Below are 14,093 nucleotides of genomic sequence, written 5' to 3'. Positions count from 1 at the left end.
AGAGCTGCGATTTATTCGGCTCCCATTTTCCAACAATCTTTAGGATTGCTTGCCAATGGTTTAAGTACTACTGATTATGCAATCATGGAACAGGAAATTTACAATAAGTGCGCAAGCAGCAAGGTAAAGATTTTAGTATTTGAGGGTCCATCATGAGGATTTTTATGGTGATTGGTTACTTCAGTTTTCTTCTCTCACACTCCTTTTTTCCTTGTTAGAAGTACACGAATATAAACAGGTTAGAGACCTCAGTCCGGAAAGGCTCTAAGGCAACCCAAATGTAGGAAAGAAATTTAAAATACTGAGGGATTCGTCCCTTTAGTATAAATCACTATAAACTCAGATTCATGATTCTACATTACCCTTGTAAATGATTTAACTTTAAAAGCAGAGGGAACATCAAATCTGTGTGGAATTTATGTAACTTTGGGACAAAATAAGGGACATTTCAGAGGTATGGGTCATCCTTTGTAGAAAAAATATAAAACCAAGCAGATATGGAAGAGGTAGGTTCATCAAACTGAGTTACTGTGGTGATACAATACTCCCTGATCACATGTGAATCATTTCCATTTTCTGTAGATGGATCTTTAAGATGCACAGGGAGAAAAAGCATCCTCTTTTTATAGTCTTTGAAAGAGGCTTCTGTCTAGGACTGCTTCAAAATTTTCTGTTGAAACTATGTTTCGATGGAAATGGAGTTTTCTATTAAATGAAAATGTTCACGTAAAGTGTCTGCTTTCTGCAGAAAATTTCAATTTTTTGTCAAAAATCAACATGCCTAAAAACTGAAAAGTTTTTGGCCCCAAACCCAAAATATTTAGATTTGACTATGGAGTCACCATGCCTCATGTGAATTGTAATTCAGTTCTCTATACCCCTCTTGAAGTACCCCTCTTGAAGACTATCTCTCATGATGCATGGCCTCCCCTCACGCAGAGGAGAGACCAATGTGCATCACAGCAAACGTAGTCTGACCATGCTCATGAAGGAGAATAGGAGGGTGAGGTACCTCAACTACAACTTCCATGAGACACTGCTGTGGCTTTTTCAAATTGAACTATTTTGACTTTCTATCAAAATATTTTGTTTTTTCCCTGAAAAGTTGATGTATTTTGTGGATAATCCCCACTTTCCAGCCAGCTCTACTTTTATCCACTAAAGTATTCTGACACCCATTTGTTGATGTTGACCGGTAGCACCAACTCATCTAATACCCCAAGCACATACAAACTGGGCAAGGATAAAAGGTTAGTGCCCAACCTTGAGGAAAGTGCTTTTAATATAGCTCTAAATAGTTGTGGAACTTTTTACAAATGGACATAGTATCTGGGTTTGGCATTTTTTTTTGTCTGCACCTCCAAAATCTGCTGTTTGATAAGATCAGCCTAGACTAGGCTCTTAGGAAACAAATAGTACCCATTTAAAATTTTGTTTTGAGAATATCTGAAAGAGAATGAGCCCGAAGTATCTTCTGTGTTCAGTCTGTCATTGAAATAGGCAGACTGAGCTCTTTTCTCCATTTTTCTCATACTCATCACAAACGGGCTACTGCAGGAAGTACAGCCCATTTAGGAGATTTTCTACAAAGTGGATTGCGTTACCATATTTCTTAATAAGTCCTCTTATGGAGTGTATGTTGTGTGAAGGCAAAGTCTCTACCTACCTGTAACTATATCTGTGGGGGTAACTGTTGGGAGAGAGCGAGCGCTATTTGACCATGTATTCGTTACAAATACATTCAAAGGACGCTCTTCTACCATGTGTCATGTCCTTTATCCTGAATATCCCTTTTACCAACTCCACATTTTTAACAGCTGCTTTACCTATCTTTACCTTTAAGGCACAGGTTATCCAATAGTGATGCATAAACTGCTAGCAAGATTGGATCTTGGAAATGTTGAAATTTACCATAGATTACACCGTGTTGCTGAGAAAACTGGATTCTCCCTTAATGGTGTAGGAAGCTGTGTATGATGGGAAAGGCACGGAGCACAGTAAATGGTGCGGCCACCTACTTTTCAATATTAAACCAAAGCCAGTGCAGTTGAACGATTTTACAATGTGTCTTGTGTGAAAGGCCATGTTATAAGGATAAAGAGTCTGGTAAATCCAGGTTTCAGCTCTCCAAGCTTTTTAAAGGATGTTGTGTGGGAAGCAGGATTGTTTCCTTTTCTCACAGATACTGTGTGATTAGCACATAAAGCAGAGAACTTCACTAGTAGCAGACTCAGTACATTATCCTAGGACACTTGTTCATTTTGACAAATTCAGTTCTGCCCATTGAGGAAAGAGAAGAAGCTGCCACCTCACAATGTGATTATAACAGACTGAAGGAGGAGGGGGCACGCTCACTACATCAGACAAGGAATCGGGGGAGCCGTGGGGGAGCGTGCTGACCCAAGCTAGGAAGAGTAGGGGTAGATCCTCACTGCTTTTAGTAGAGGAGAAAGAGCTATGCTTTCTTTCTGCTCTCTTACTTGCCAATTAGATAAACTTACCTGGCAACAACTATGCCTAGCTGTCTCAGCGATGGAGAAGATATTAGATTGATAAGAAGGAACTGATCCTTTCTTTCACACCACTGAAAAGACAATTTAGAGCTGGTCAAACTATGAGAGGAAGAGGGGAGAATTTCAGAAAATCTGAAGTAGTTTTCAGTCTGCATGTTTTCCACATTTGAGATTTTTTTTGTTTCATTTCATCCCTCAACCTCCCCTTCTATTCCTTTTCTTACTGAAAATGGGTCAGAGGAAAAGTGAAAATTGGGTGGGGGGGGGCAGGGGGACGGTGGACTGAATCCTTCATTTTCCAATTTGATCTGAAAATACTGAAAATTCCTGAAAACATGTATTACCTATTTTGAAAAAAAAATAGGTCATTTCATCCAATGAAAACATTTTTGGTTCAAAATCCTCACTGAGCAGACATCAGAGCAGAAGCCTGGCAATTCCTATTGAAAGGGTGGCTTGGGGCAAAAAAAAGATAAGTGTGTCAGAGCAGTCTGGCCTGGCATACCCCCTTCACCACACCACAGCATGACATGCATACCTATCTCAATTTCCCCTTGCAAAATCCCCAGTAAATCCACTTCAGGCTGTCTTGCCTGAATAATACCCCTCCCTGGGGTCAGTGTATTACCAAAATACAGTTCATTAAATTCCTGATAGAAGTTCCAGACATAGTCCATTTCCCACATCCAGCGTATATAGTCCTTAAACCCCTTCCCAGAGTGCACCCCCACCACCTTCTCTGCCGGGAGTTCTTCCATATCACACTCCAGTATCTTCCACTACACCTAGGCTCCTCATCTGTCCTCTTCTTCTGTCGCTCTGCCAGGGCAGCCACTTCAGCCCATTCAGCTGGAGTGCAATTCCACTCTTCCCAGTGGGAATCCCCTCTGCCTCTCTGCCGGGAGATCATCTTTACTAGGGAGCATCCCTCACTCCCTCTGGCCCTCTCACTGTTCCTCTGAGTCCAGCTCTCTGGTGTGGAGATGTCCGGTGGTAAGCCCCTTTGCTGCTTCCCTGCTTTCAGCCCTCTCATGTCCTCCAGCCCCTGGCTCTCTGGCTTGCGGAAATCAGCCAACAAACCCTTTTGCTGCTCTCTGTGCCTTCAACCTTCCTCCAAGGAACACCTTCGGCTTCCTTCTGGGACTTTCCACAGACCCCTGGTACCTGGCAGCTCTCACCTGCCCCTGATTCCCAGTGAGGCAGCTCTGATTCAGCAGGTCCCTGTCTCTCTCTCTCTCACTGGGTCTCGCCCCTCAGATTCTCTCTGGTCCTGTATAGCCCCATGTACTGCCAGGACCTCTTAAATAGCCAAATGGGATCTCCTGTTCTAGCACAGGGGAGCTGGACCTACTTAATTTATTTCATGTCATCCTGTGACAGAGTGACATGAAAATATGCAGGAAAAATCCCCCCACCCCATCACAACGCTCATCAAAACAATTTGGGGTTTTTTTTGTGACAAATATCTATATTAATTTGATATACTATTTTTCTTGTAAATCTAAATTTCCCCCTCCCATTATGTCTGAAATAAAAAATGTCTTTAAAATACCCTATTTATGTAGTGGAATTACTCAAGGCCAACGGTATGCATCTCTGAATGATTTCTTGTCTCATAACACTGGTTTTTTTTTAAAATCTCTTATCACAAGCATATTTTGCAAAGGCATCCAAGCTGGGATGTTGTGATCTTGGCCTCCTTTCTGCGTTGATTAATGCTAAACATTTTCTTACGAAAAAGTCACTGTGTGGCAATGTTAATACCTTTAGCTAGAGCTACGGAAAATATACAAAGACCATGCAAAAATCCTTCTTACAGCCTTCTCAGTGCACTCAGTACTGATGGGCAACACATTCACGATTGCAGGCAATGGCCTCTCAAATACAGGCTGACAAATGGGTGGTGATATTAATAGATCATCTTTTAATGACCCATCCAGGTGACCCTCACAGGAATTTGAACTGCTGCAGACTTGGGATGCTCAGAACACATTTCCCAGGCCAGTTGTAACCTGCATTAACCTAGCGTGGGTCTTTGTTTCCCTCTAGTCTAATCCTGCCAAAAAGGGTAGTTTTTCAGTCCTATTTTGAGGTCTGAAGAAAACAACCATGCCAGGATTTAAAGAAATTGTTCTGTGTGTCACATCAGAAGGGTAACAATTTCTTCCAATACCATACGAGTTCTCTAAAAGATTGCTCACAGAATTATTCTAATCATTCATCTCTAACATGGAACTAACTTAAAGGCTTTGATGATTACTCTGCGTACCCAGGTTCTGGGAAATTATTAATTGGAGTCTTATTCCATTTGACTTCTTCAGAGCTCATGTTACAGGTAGCAATAACTCTTAATGAAGCTTCTGCATTTCATTGGTTGGCTTTAATCATTAAGGAAATAAAGGCTGGTTCCAAATAGAGTTACTAACAGCTTAATTACTATGGTTTTAAAATATCTGGATTGTTTGGCAAGCTAGGTTCAAGCAAACTATATCTATTTGAATATGGCCAAATGTATATTCATGCATCCAGGAACAAAGTATGTAGGGTGCACATACAGGATGGTGGGCTTTGAAAAGGACTTGGGAGTCACGGTGGATAATTAAAAGCTCCCAGTGCAACATGAGGAGCAAAAGGGCTAATGAAATCCTTGGATATATGAACAAGGGAACATCCAGTAAGAGGAGGGAGGTTACATTACCTCTGTAACTGGCACTGAAGTGACCACTGCTGGAATACTGTGTCCAGTTCTCGTATCCACAATTCAAGAAGGATGTTGATAAATTAGAGAAAGTTCAGAGAAGAGTCACGAGAATCATTAAAGGATTAAGAAAGCATACACTCAAGTAGCTCAATCTGTTTAGTTTAACAAAGAGACTGTTAAGGAGTGATTTGGTCACAGTCTGTAAATACCTACTTGGGGAATGAAATTTGATAGAGGACTCCTCAGTCTAGCAGACTAAGGTATAAGATGATTCAATGGCCGCAAATTGAAGTTAGACAAATAAGGAATGGAAATAAGGTGCAAATTTTTAACAGTGAGGGACCACAGGAACAATTTACCAAGGATCATGGTGAATCCTCCATACCTAGACATTTTAAAATCAAGATTTAGAAAAAAACCAAAAAGATATACTTCAATGAAATCCTGTGGTGCAGTTTACAGGAGGTCAGGCTAGACGAATATCACAATAGTCCCTCGTGCCTTTATAATCTATCAAAAAGTGTTCTGTTGCTTTAAGAGTGAACTGTGCTCTCTCATTACAGGAAAAAGTCTCATGGTCATTCATCCTGTGTTGTTCTCCTGGCAAACTAGTTTTAAAACCACCCACCATGATTATCGCCCTAAAGGGAAGAACTAGTAGAATCAACCAGATCATAATCCACAAAACGTAATGTTTAATATCACCCACATTCAATTCATTGACCAGGTGCCACTGCAGTCTAGAGCACTTCAGGATTACAAGGATTAAGCAGAGGTGAAAGGTACCACGGGGAACTAAGCATCAAACTCTGACTCGTCAGCTTCTTCAGTCAGTAGACCACTTTGCAAGGGAAAGATGATCTCATTCCCCCCTCTGACAATCCCACTACTTGATTCTCAAAATGGTACATTCCACATAGACCACTGTGGGTTCATGGTCCACAGTCTGAGAACAACTGTTCTTGTAAAGATGGTCTTCCAAATGAGACCCAGTGCAATATCTTCCTGAGTTTACAGATAACATGAAATGACGACTCCAAGAGCTGTGAACTGACCCTGATTCATTCATTTCAATGTGGTGGCGACCCAAGAATGATATTCAAGTTGATGGTTTCACTATTTCATTGCTGACAGTTTTAACAAACACATTAGCTGGATGTTTCCATCTCCTGACTATCATTGCCGATAAAGGAAAATTCAGAGTGGCCAGAACCTATCCTCAATCTTTTTGCAAAGCTCCCAATTGACATTAGTGGGAAGTAGAACTGGCTGAAATTGAAAAGTTTTTGAGACAAAACATGGGTTTTGAAAGGAGCAAACATTTTGGCAAAATGTTTATGTTCGTCTATGTTTTTTAAAGAAATTATTTGAAACAAAATCTCCCCTCCCCCCCCCCACCCCCAAGGTGTTTCTTTTTGGTAGCAGTCATTGCTATAGGATCACTATCTGATGACTGATTCTTGGTATTTCTTAGTAAGAAACACTTACCTCACTGTTGTTGGTGTATCTCCAGAACGCAGCCTGTATCAGTGCACAGAAAACAATGGCAAAACAGAAGAATCCCTGAGGATAAAGAGAATGCACTGTTACTTGCAGCATTTCCTCTTAGGGGCTGAAAATATTTATGTGAAAACGCAGTAGGAGAATAGTTAATTATATTGGCTTTGGCAGGTTTAATGCAAGTCACAGTTAAAAGTTAACTTCTTTTAAACAACCCTCAAAATCTCAGTCACTTAAAGGGAGCCAGCTACACAATGGTTTTAAAATTCCCTGGCAGGGACCATAACTACACAAGGGCCTTTAAAGGATGTTCAGTGGAAGAGCATGTTGTGTACTATAAAGTTGCTAACCTATTGCTTTAGGTTCTACCAAAAAAAAAGTGAAATTAAGAAATTAGATTTAAAACATGGTTCTATTCTGAAGTGGGACTATGTGAAAAACTGCACCTTCCTACTCAAGAGATCCAAACTCCCCGTGTGTGTTCAGAGCCTGTCCGCTCAGTAGAGAGAGAAAAATATTAACAGTTTTTTTGCCTCAATAACACTGCAGAGCCAACAGCTATGAGAGAATGAGCTGGATTCTATTCTGGCTTGTGCTTCAGAGTTGTTAACTAAGTTCCAACTGCAAAGCCAAGCTGATTCTTACTGACTTCAGTCGGGGTTGTGCAGGTGTAGGACTGCACAGGTGTAATCAAGGTCAGAAACTGACCCAGAATAGTATGGCTAGTGATAATGATAAAGAAGCCAGAAAGAATGCAGGCTGGTTTTCCTATTCTTGATGAAGTTTACAGGGCTGGCTGTTAGAAAAGCCATCTCTTTAGTTGTAGAAACCAAACCAAACCAAACCAACACTATTTGGAGATTGAGTGAAATGTGGGATGCCTGTCATAAGGATGAGACCAATGGATCCTGCTTACCTAAAAGGAACATGACAGTAAAATGTTTAAAGCCCAATGGATCCTGAAGCTGAATCCAGAATTTCATTGAAAGCTAACATTTTGTGAAAAATTGTCAACATTTTAAACATTTGTTCTCTTTTTTGGAAATTTTTCTATGGCTTCATTAAATGGATGTTTTAATTGAAATGTTATAAAATATACCTAAAAAATGTTGAAATTTTTAGTTTACCAAAACCCAGCTTTCAGGAAGAAACAAAAAAAGTCGATGTTGTCAATACAATGTGATAAAAAATATTGATTAAAAATGTCACAAACTTTTGCAAAAAATGGGATATGTTTCCATTTTGAACCCTGAAAAATGAAAACACTGACATTTTCTGCAAAATCATTTTCATGTGTTTTGACCCTTTCTAGCGTGAAGTACTTCATGCTATAACATTGAGAAAGCACCACATACATTCTCAGGGTTTTGTTCCGAGAACAGGATTTCTGTGCCTGTGTTTCTGGACTCAAGATTTCCCTGTTTACAAGCTAGGCCTGTTTGGGTATGAGAGACTCCAGGAAAACATTGGCGTAGATTATTAAGAAACAGCTTGCATTTTTCTATGTACAGTTATACAAAAGTGACTATGTGGACTGTCTTTACACGGTCCATGTGTTTAGTGCATGCCCAGTCTCCTCTTTTTGTACTCAAAACTGATCAAAACGTTTTCTTTGATGACAAGTGCCCTTTCTGTAAAATAAATGAAAAAATTCTGGTTTTTGACAAAAGCCAAAAAAACTAATTAAGTTTCCTGCTTATTTATATGTGGTATGCTTTGGTGCTAACAACTTGATATTACTGACCTACACCTTAGAGCTTGCCAGGTTCCCCCAAAATTCCTTCACTATGGGATAACTCCATCCAGCACTTGGATATTGTCCTCCTATTCCAGCTTTTTAGTTCAATTCATTCTGGACCATGAGTATCTACTCTTCCAAGCCACTCCTGTCTAAATTAATAAAAGCTCAAACCAACATAGACATAAAGGAACAGGTTTCTTCCTTTGTTTCCTCCCCTGTTGACATAAGTCTGTTTTTCTATATTGTGGGAAATGAACTAAAGGTTTGTGAACCAGTTCATATGTTTGTTATTGTGACCAAGGGCAGGTCTATACTACAGCAGGGATCAATGCTCTGAGCTCGATCCACTGGCAGTCAATTTAGCGGGTCTAGTAAAGACCTGCCAAATCGACTGCAGATCGCTCTCCAGTCGACCACTGTACTCTACCCGCAATGAGAAAAGTAAGGTAAGTTGATGGGAGATTTTCTCCCATTGACCCCCCGCGATGTAGACCCTGCGGTAAGTCGACCTAAGGTACGTCGACGCCAGCTATGTTATTCATGAAGCGTAGCATAGGTCGACTTACCATGGTAGTGTAGACACAGCCTAAGTCAAGGTCCCCCGCCTCAGTTGAATCCTGACAAATACATAATTGAAATCAGACTGGCTCACCTGTCTGTTAGTATTGTTAAAACAGGTATTAGAATTATAAGAATGTGTTTAGACTTCATGGAATGCTTGTCAATTGCTGACTGCATGCATTAATTTCACTTAACATCTGTATCCCATATTATATAACCTAATATTTGAGTGTTGCATTGTAAACCCTGCAACTGTATCAATCACCAGACAGGAGAGAGACATTAACTAGTGTAAAGTGCTGATCTCTAACAGAATGTGTTACATCCTGGCCAACAAGGAGGCCCATCAACACCAGATGGATTAGAGTGGAACATTAAAGAGGACAAAAAAATTTGTTGTTAACTCTCATCCCTTCACCCCACCCCCCCACCATGAAGATGAGTCTTGCAAGTGAATTCCTCCCATCAGCTGAGTTTGCAGCTCAAAGCAGGAGAGAAGGTAGGGAATAAATAAAAACTCCTAACAAGAAGGAACTCTGGGCCTGTCTGCACATAAACTGCTACAGCAGCACCTCTACAGCTGCACCACCGTGGTGTTTCAGTGGAGACTTTCCCATCAGCGTAGGTAATCCACCTCCTAAACAGGTGATAGCTATATCGATAGGAGAATTCTCCTGTCCACCTAGCGCTGTCTACACCGTGGGTTAGGTCTGTTAAAGGTATGAAAAATCCATCCCTGAGTGACACAGTTAGAGTGACAGTTATGCTGATCTAATTTCCTAATATAGATGAGGCCTGTATCTTTATGCTGCTCGGACTCAGGGCGGCGGGTGGCGCAAGGATTACTAGGTAGAAGCAAAACCTCGGTTAGCCCTAAAGGACTATATAGAGCAGGGGTCAGCAACCTTTCAGAAGTGGTGTGCCAAGTCTTCATTTATTCATTCTAATTTAAGGTTTTGTGAGCCAGTAATACATTTTAATGTTTTTAGAAGGGCTCTCTCTATAAGTCTATAATATAGAGCTAAACTATTGTTGTATGTAAAGTAAATAAGGTTTTTAAAATGTTTCAGAAGTTTCATTTAAAAGGAAATTCAAATGCAGTTCTTATCAGTTTAGTACGATCCTTGCCCTTGCTTTTCCTTGCTGAGTTTTTCAATGTCTGGCATGTATTTGGATACTTTAAGTTGCACACAGGCTTCTGAGTGATCAGTTGTTAATCGGTTCCACGAGGGACAGAGGACAGATTTCATGTGTGAAAATACCTGTTATCACAGGTATGTGGATCCAAATGCTGAAAGCATTGCAAACGCAATTTTCTTCAAACAGTTAAATTTCACTGGCAGGGACATTCAGCAGGTCAGAAGAGCGGCCCCATGATCTCTCTCAGTAGCTTTAAGTGCAGTCTGCAGATCTCCAAACTTTGATGCCCACAATTCTGACCTTTTTAACTGAATGAGCTACATTTCAAAATCTTCAACACCCTTCCACTCAAATACAGACAAATCCAAGTGGCTTTCGTTGAACTTTTCAGGTTTAATTAGAAAAGAAAGCATTGGGCCAAATCACTGGAAATCTTGAAATCTGTCAAAAAATTCTGATTCCAGTTCTTGCATGTACATTCCAATCTCATCGACACTGACAGTGCAACATGTCAATAGCTCTTTTATGTGTTGGAAGTAGCAGAAAGTCAAAGTTCGAATATCCCGAGAAAAAACTGCTGGTTTTACAACACATGCCTTCCAGGTTTCATAAAGATCCAGAACCGTTTGCCCTGAACCCTGGAGACGGAGGTTGAGTTCGTTTAAGTGAGCGGTGATGTCAGTTAGAAAGATGAGCTTACACAGCCATTTGTCATCATCCAGTTCGGGGTAGTTTTGTCCTTTTTCTGACAAAAAGGCCTTGATTGCATCAAAACAGTTTACAAAGCGCACCAAACCCTTGCCCACAACTTAGCCACCAAATGTTGCTGTGACGTGAAATGAACGGACATCTAACTTTGCTCTCTTAGGAGCTGACTTTTTGTCAAATGTTCCCCTCAACTTAGAGTGAGAAAAAAATCGTGACAGACGGCACGCACAACATCAAACGCAACAGGCTGTTCCACGTGACGTGATAGTGATGTAAGCAGCAAATCAGGACTTAAAAATATCCCAGTACAGTGGCACTGCAGCAAATTTTAAGGTGGGGGTGCTGAGCTGCGCCCCCACTTGCCCCTGTCTGCACCCCTCACTGCCCCAGGCTGGGGCAGTGGGCCATAGCTGGGGGCAGCTGTAGAGCCCCGGGCTGGCGGCCAGGACCTGGGGCCAGCAGTGGAGTGCCCGGGACCAGTGTCTGGGACCTGGGGCTGGAGGCGGGCTGAGTGGGGGCCGGTGGACGGGACCCCGGGTGCCAGGGGGCCAGCAGTAGGACCCCAGGCCAAGAGCAGAGCCCCTGGGACCGGTGGCCAGGACCCAGGCAGTGTGAGTGCCACTCAAAATCATCTTGAGTGCCGCCTTTGGCCACGTGCCATAGGTTGCTGACCCCTGATATAGAGCTTGGTTTCATAGACACTTCTATTTCTTTTTGAAATTTAAGATTGGAACTCATTTGTGTGTGTGTATGTTTACCTGCTTTAACACTGTATATAACTCTCATTTCCTTTTCCTATATAGTAAATCTTTAGATAGTTTATTACAGGATTGGCTACAAGCATTGTCTCTGGTGTGAGATCTAAAGTGCAATTGACTTGGGGTAAGTGGCTGGTCATTTGGGATTGGGAGTAACCTGACTATTGCTGTGATACTTGGTGTAAGTGACCATCTATCACAAATATAAGCTTCTTACCTGAGTGACAAGACAGTTAACAGGTTTCAGAGTAGCAGCTGTGTTAGTCTGTATTCGCAAAAAGAAAAGGAGGACTTGTGGTACCTTAGAGACTAACCAATTTATTTCAGCATAAGCTTTCGTGAGCTACAGCTCACTTCATCGGATGCTATAGCTCACGAAAGCTTATGCTCAAATAAATTGGTTAGTCTCGAAGGTGCCACAAGTACTCCTTTTCTTTTTGTGAAGACAGTTAAGAGTACTGTATGGAATGGTCTGTGTCATGTTTAGGCTGTTACAGCACCTCAGGAGTTTACACATGATCACTGGTTGGTGAAATCTTGTATAGAACTTACAATCAAATTTGGGGTTTGTGCCCTGGTTTGTAAGAGTCTGCCCTGAGGTTGGCACTCATGCTTTTGAATTACTGCAGGACAGCTTGACAGTTATAACCCCAGGAATGTTTTTCACGAGATTATGTTTCCTGACTTGCAACTCTTCTCTGCCTGTTCAAGTTCAGAGACATCAGGCTGGATTCTCTGGCTTACTCCATTAGCTTTGTGCTGCAGGGATGGAATCTGATTACAACACAATAGATTCCCTTTGACTGTAGGGGAGCCCTCAGTATGTACAGAGCTGGTGTAACTGTTCCTATGCCAGTCACCACACTGTGAGCAGGGAAGGCTGTGGCCAGAGCATCGTTGGGGACCCTTACCAGCTGCTAGTAGAAAGAGCAGCCTTCCATAACTAGTTCAATTGTGGCTTCCTCCCCTCTTCTGCACTGAGCGAAAATTCAGTACAGCAGAGAATCTGGGCCATCATTTGTTTTTAAGTAATTAAACGATAATCATGGGGGAGAAGGGGGGGAAAGATAGCCAGCCTTTCTAAACCTCAGCCATGCAGTGCATTAGCAATAGCTAGTCAGTTGACTACAACGGCCCTCAAAGCAGTTTTTGCAGCAGGGCTCAAGCACTAAAAAAGAAGAGCCAGAACTCATGATTTCAACAAGAATACGTTATAACAGTACCTGAAAGAGGCTTTTAGGAAAATTCCAATATTTTTAGCATGAATAATCATTGGTTTACTTTACAGTTATCCGAGTATTGGAATGCTGCTTCGGCTCCCCCCAAAAGTGCCAGAATCACTCATGCACTGTTTTATGGTCAGTTTTCAGGGAACAAGCACACTTTGAACTGGCCAGATGAGGCTTGATTTTGTTATTAATAAGGCTTCCAAGAAACAGGTACATACCTTTGTTCAGGTAGGACTATGCACCTCTGTAAACCAATCCAGTGCTCTACTGACCTGGATGAATATGGCAGAAGATGATGAAGGGAGTGGACTTTGAAAGAATTTGATATAGGACAAATGCAATCTATATGTTTCACTTTGATCAAGTTAGAGTCAGTCTGGACAGTGGATATTGCACAAATTGCTTGCATTTCTCCTTCAGGCCTAGAGATGGCAGATTCTCTGTAACTTGAAGACTTTAAATCAGGGGTGGACAAACTTGCTGACCTGAGGGCCACATCTGGATATGGAAATTGTATGGCGGGCCATGAATGTTCACAAATTTGGGGGCTGGGGTGCGGGAGGGGGTGAGGGCTCGGGGGTGGGGCCAGAAATGAGGAGTCCACAGTGTGGGAGGATACTGTGGGCTGAGACCGAGGGGTTCAGAAGGCGGGAAGGGGATCAGGGCTGGGGCAGGGGGCTGGGGCGTGGAAGGGTGTCAGGGGTGCAGGCTCTGGGTGGTGCTTACCTCAAGCAGCTCCCAGAAGCAGCGGCATGTCCCCTCTCCGGCTCCTATGCAGAGGCACAGCCAGGCGGCTCTGCACACTGCCCCATCTGCAGGCACCGCCCCTGCAGCTCCCATTGGCTGCGGTTCCTGGCCAATGGGAGCTGCGGGGGCAGTGCTTGGGACGGGGGCAGCATGCAGAGCCCCCTGGCTGCCCCATGCATAGGAGCCACAGTGGGGACATGCTGCTGCTTCGGGGAGCCGCGCAGAGTGGGACAAGCCCCTGACCCTGCTCCCTGGTTGGAGCGCCAGAGCGGGGCAAGCCCCGGACCCCGCTCCCCGGCAGGAGCTCGAGGGCCAAATTAAAACATCTGGAGGGCTGGATGTGACCCCCGGGCCGTAGTTTGCTCACCCCTGCTTTAAATCATGATTTGAGGATGTCAGTAACTCAGCCAGAGTTATGGGTCTATTACTAGAATGGGGGGCGTCAGATTCTGTGGCCTGTGATGTGCAAGAGGTCAGACTAGAGATGATCCATGA

At 42.6% G+C, this 14,093-nt stretch overlaps 1 protein-coding gene across 6 annotated transcripts in view; it reads right to left on the bottom strand.

The window, feature by feature from the left end:
• Window positions 1–14,093, bottom strand: part of TSPAN32 (tetraspanin 32) — a 72,740-nt gene that overhangs the window by 43,489 nt on the left and 15,158 nt on the right. For 5 of the 6 annotated variants that reach the window (XR_013346321.1, XM_077818270.1, XM_077818274.1 and 2 more), the window contains exons 4-5: window positions 9,022–9,072; window positions 6,703–6,777 (exon numbers count right to left, since the gene is read on the bottom strand). Coding sequence is in view for 5 of the 6 variants with exons in the window: in XM_077818270.1 (XP_077674396.1) it covers window positions 6,703–6,777; window positions 9,022–9,072 (126 nt within the window). In the remaining variant the exon portion in view is untranslated. The remainder of the gene's footprint in view (window positions 1–6,702; window positions 6,778–9,021; window positions 9,073–14,093) is intronic. The other variant, XM_077818272.1, reaches the window with a different exon arrangement.

Source organism: Eretmochelys imbricata, chromosome 6 (assembly GCF_965152235.1).
Source record: "Eretmochelys imbricata isolate rEreImb1 chromosome 6, rEreImb1.hap1, whole genome shotgun sequence".
In the NCBI taxonomy this organism is placed as follows: Eukaryota; Metazoa; Chordata; order Testudines; family Cheloniidae; genus Eretmochelys; species Eretmochelys imbricata.
This window is presented reverse-complemented; position numbering and strand designations above follow the sequence as displayed.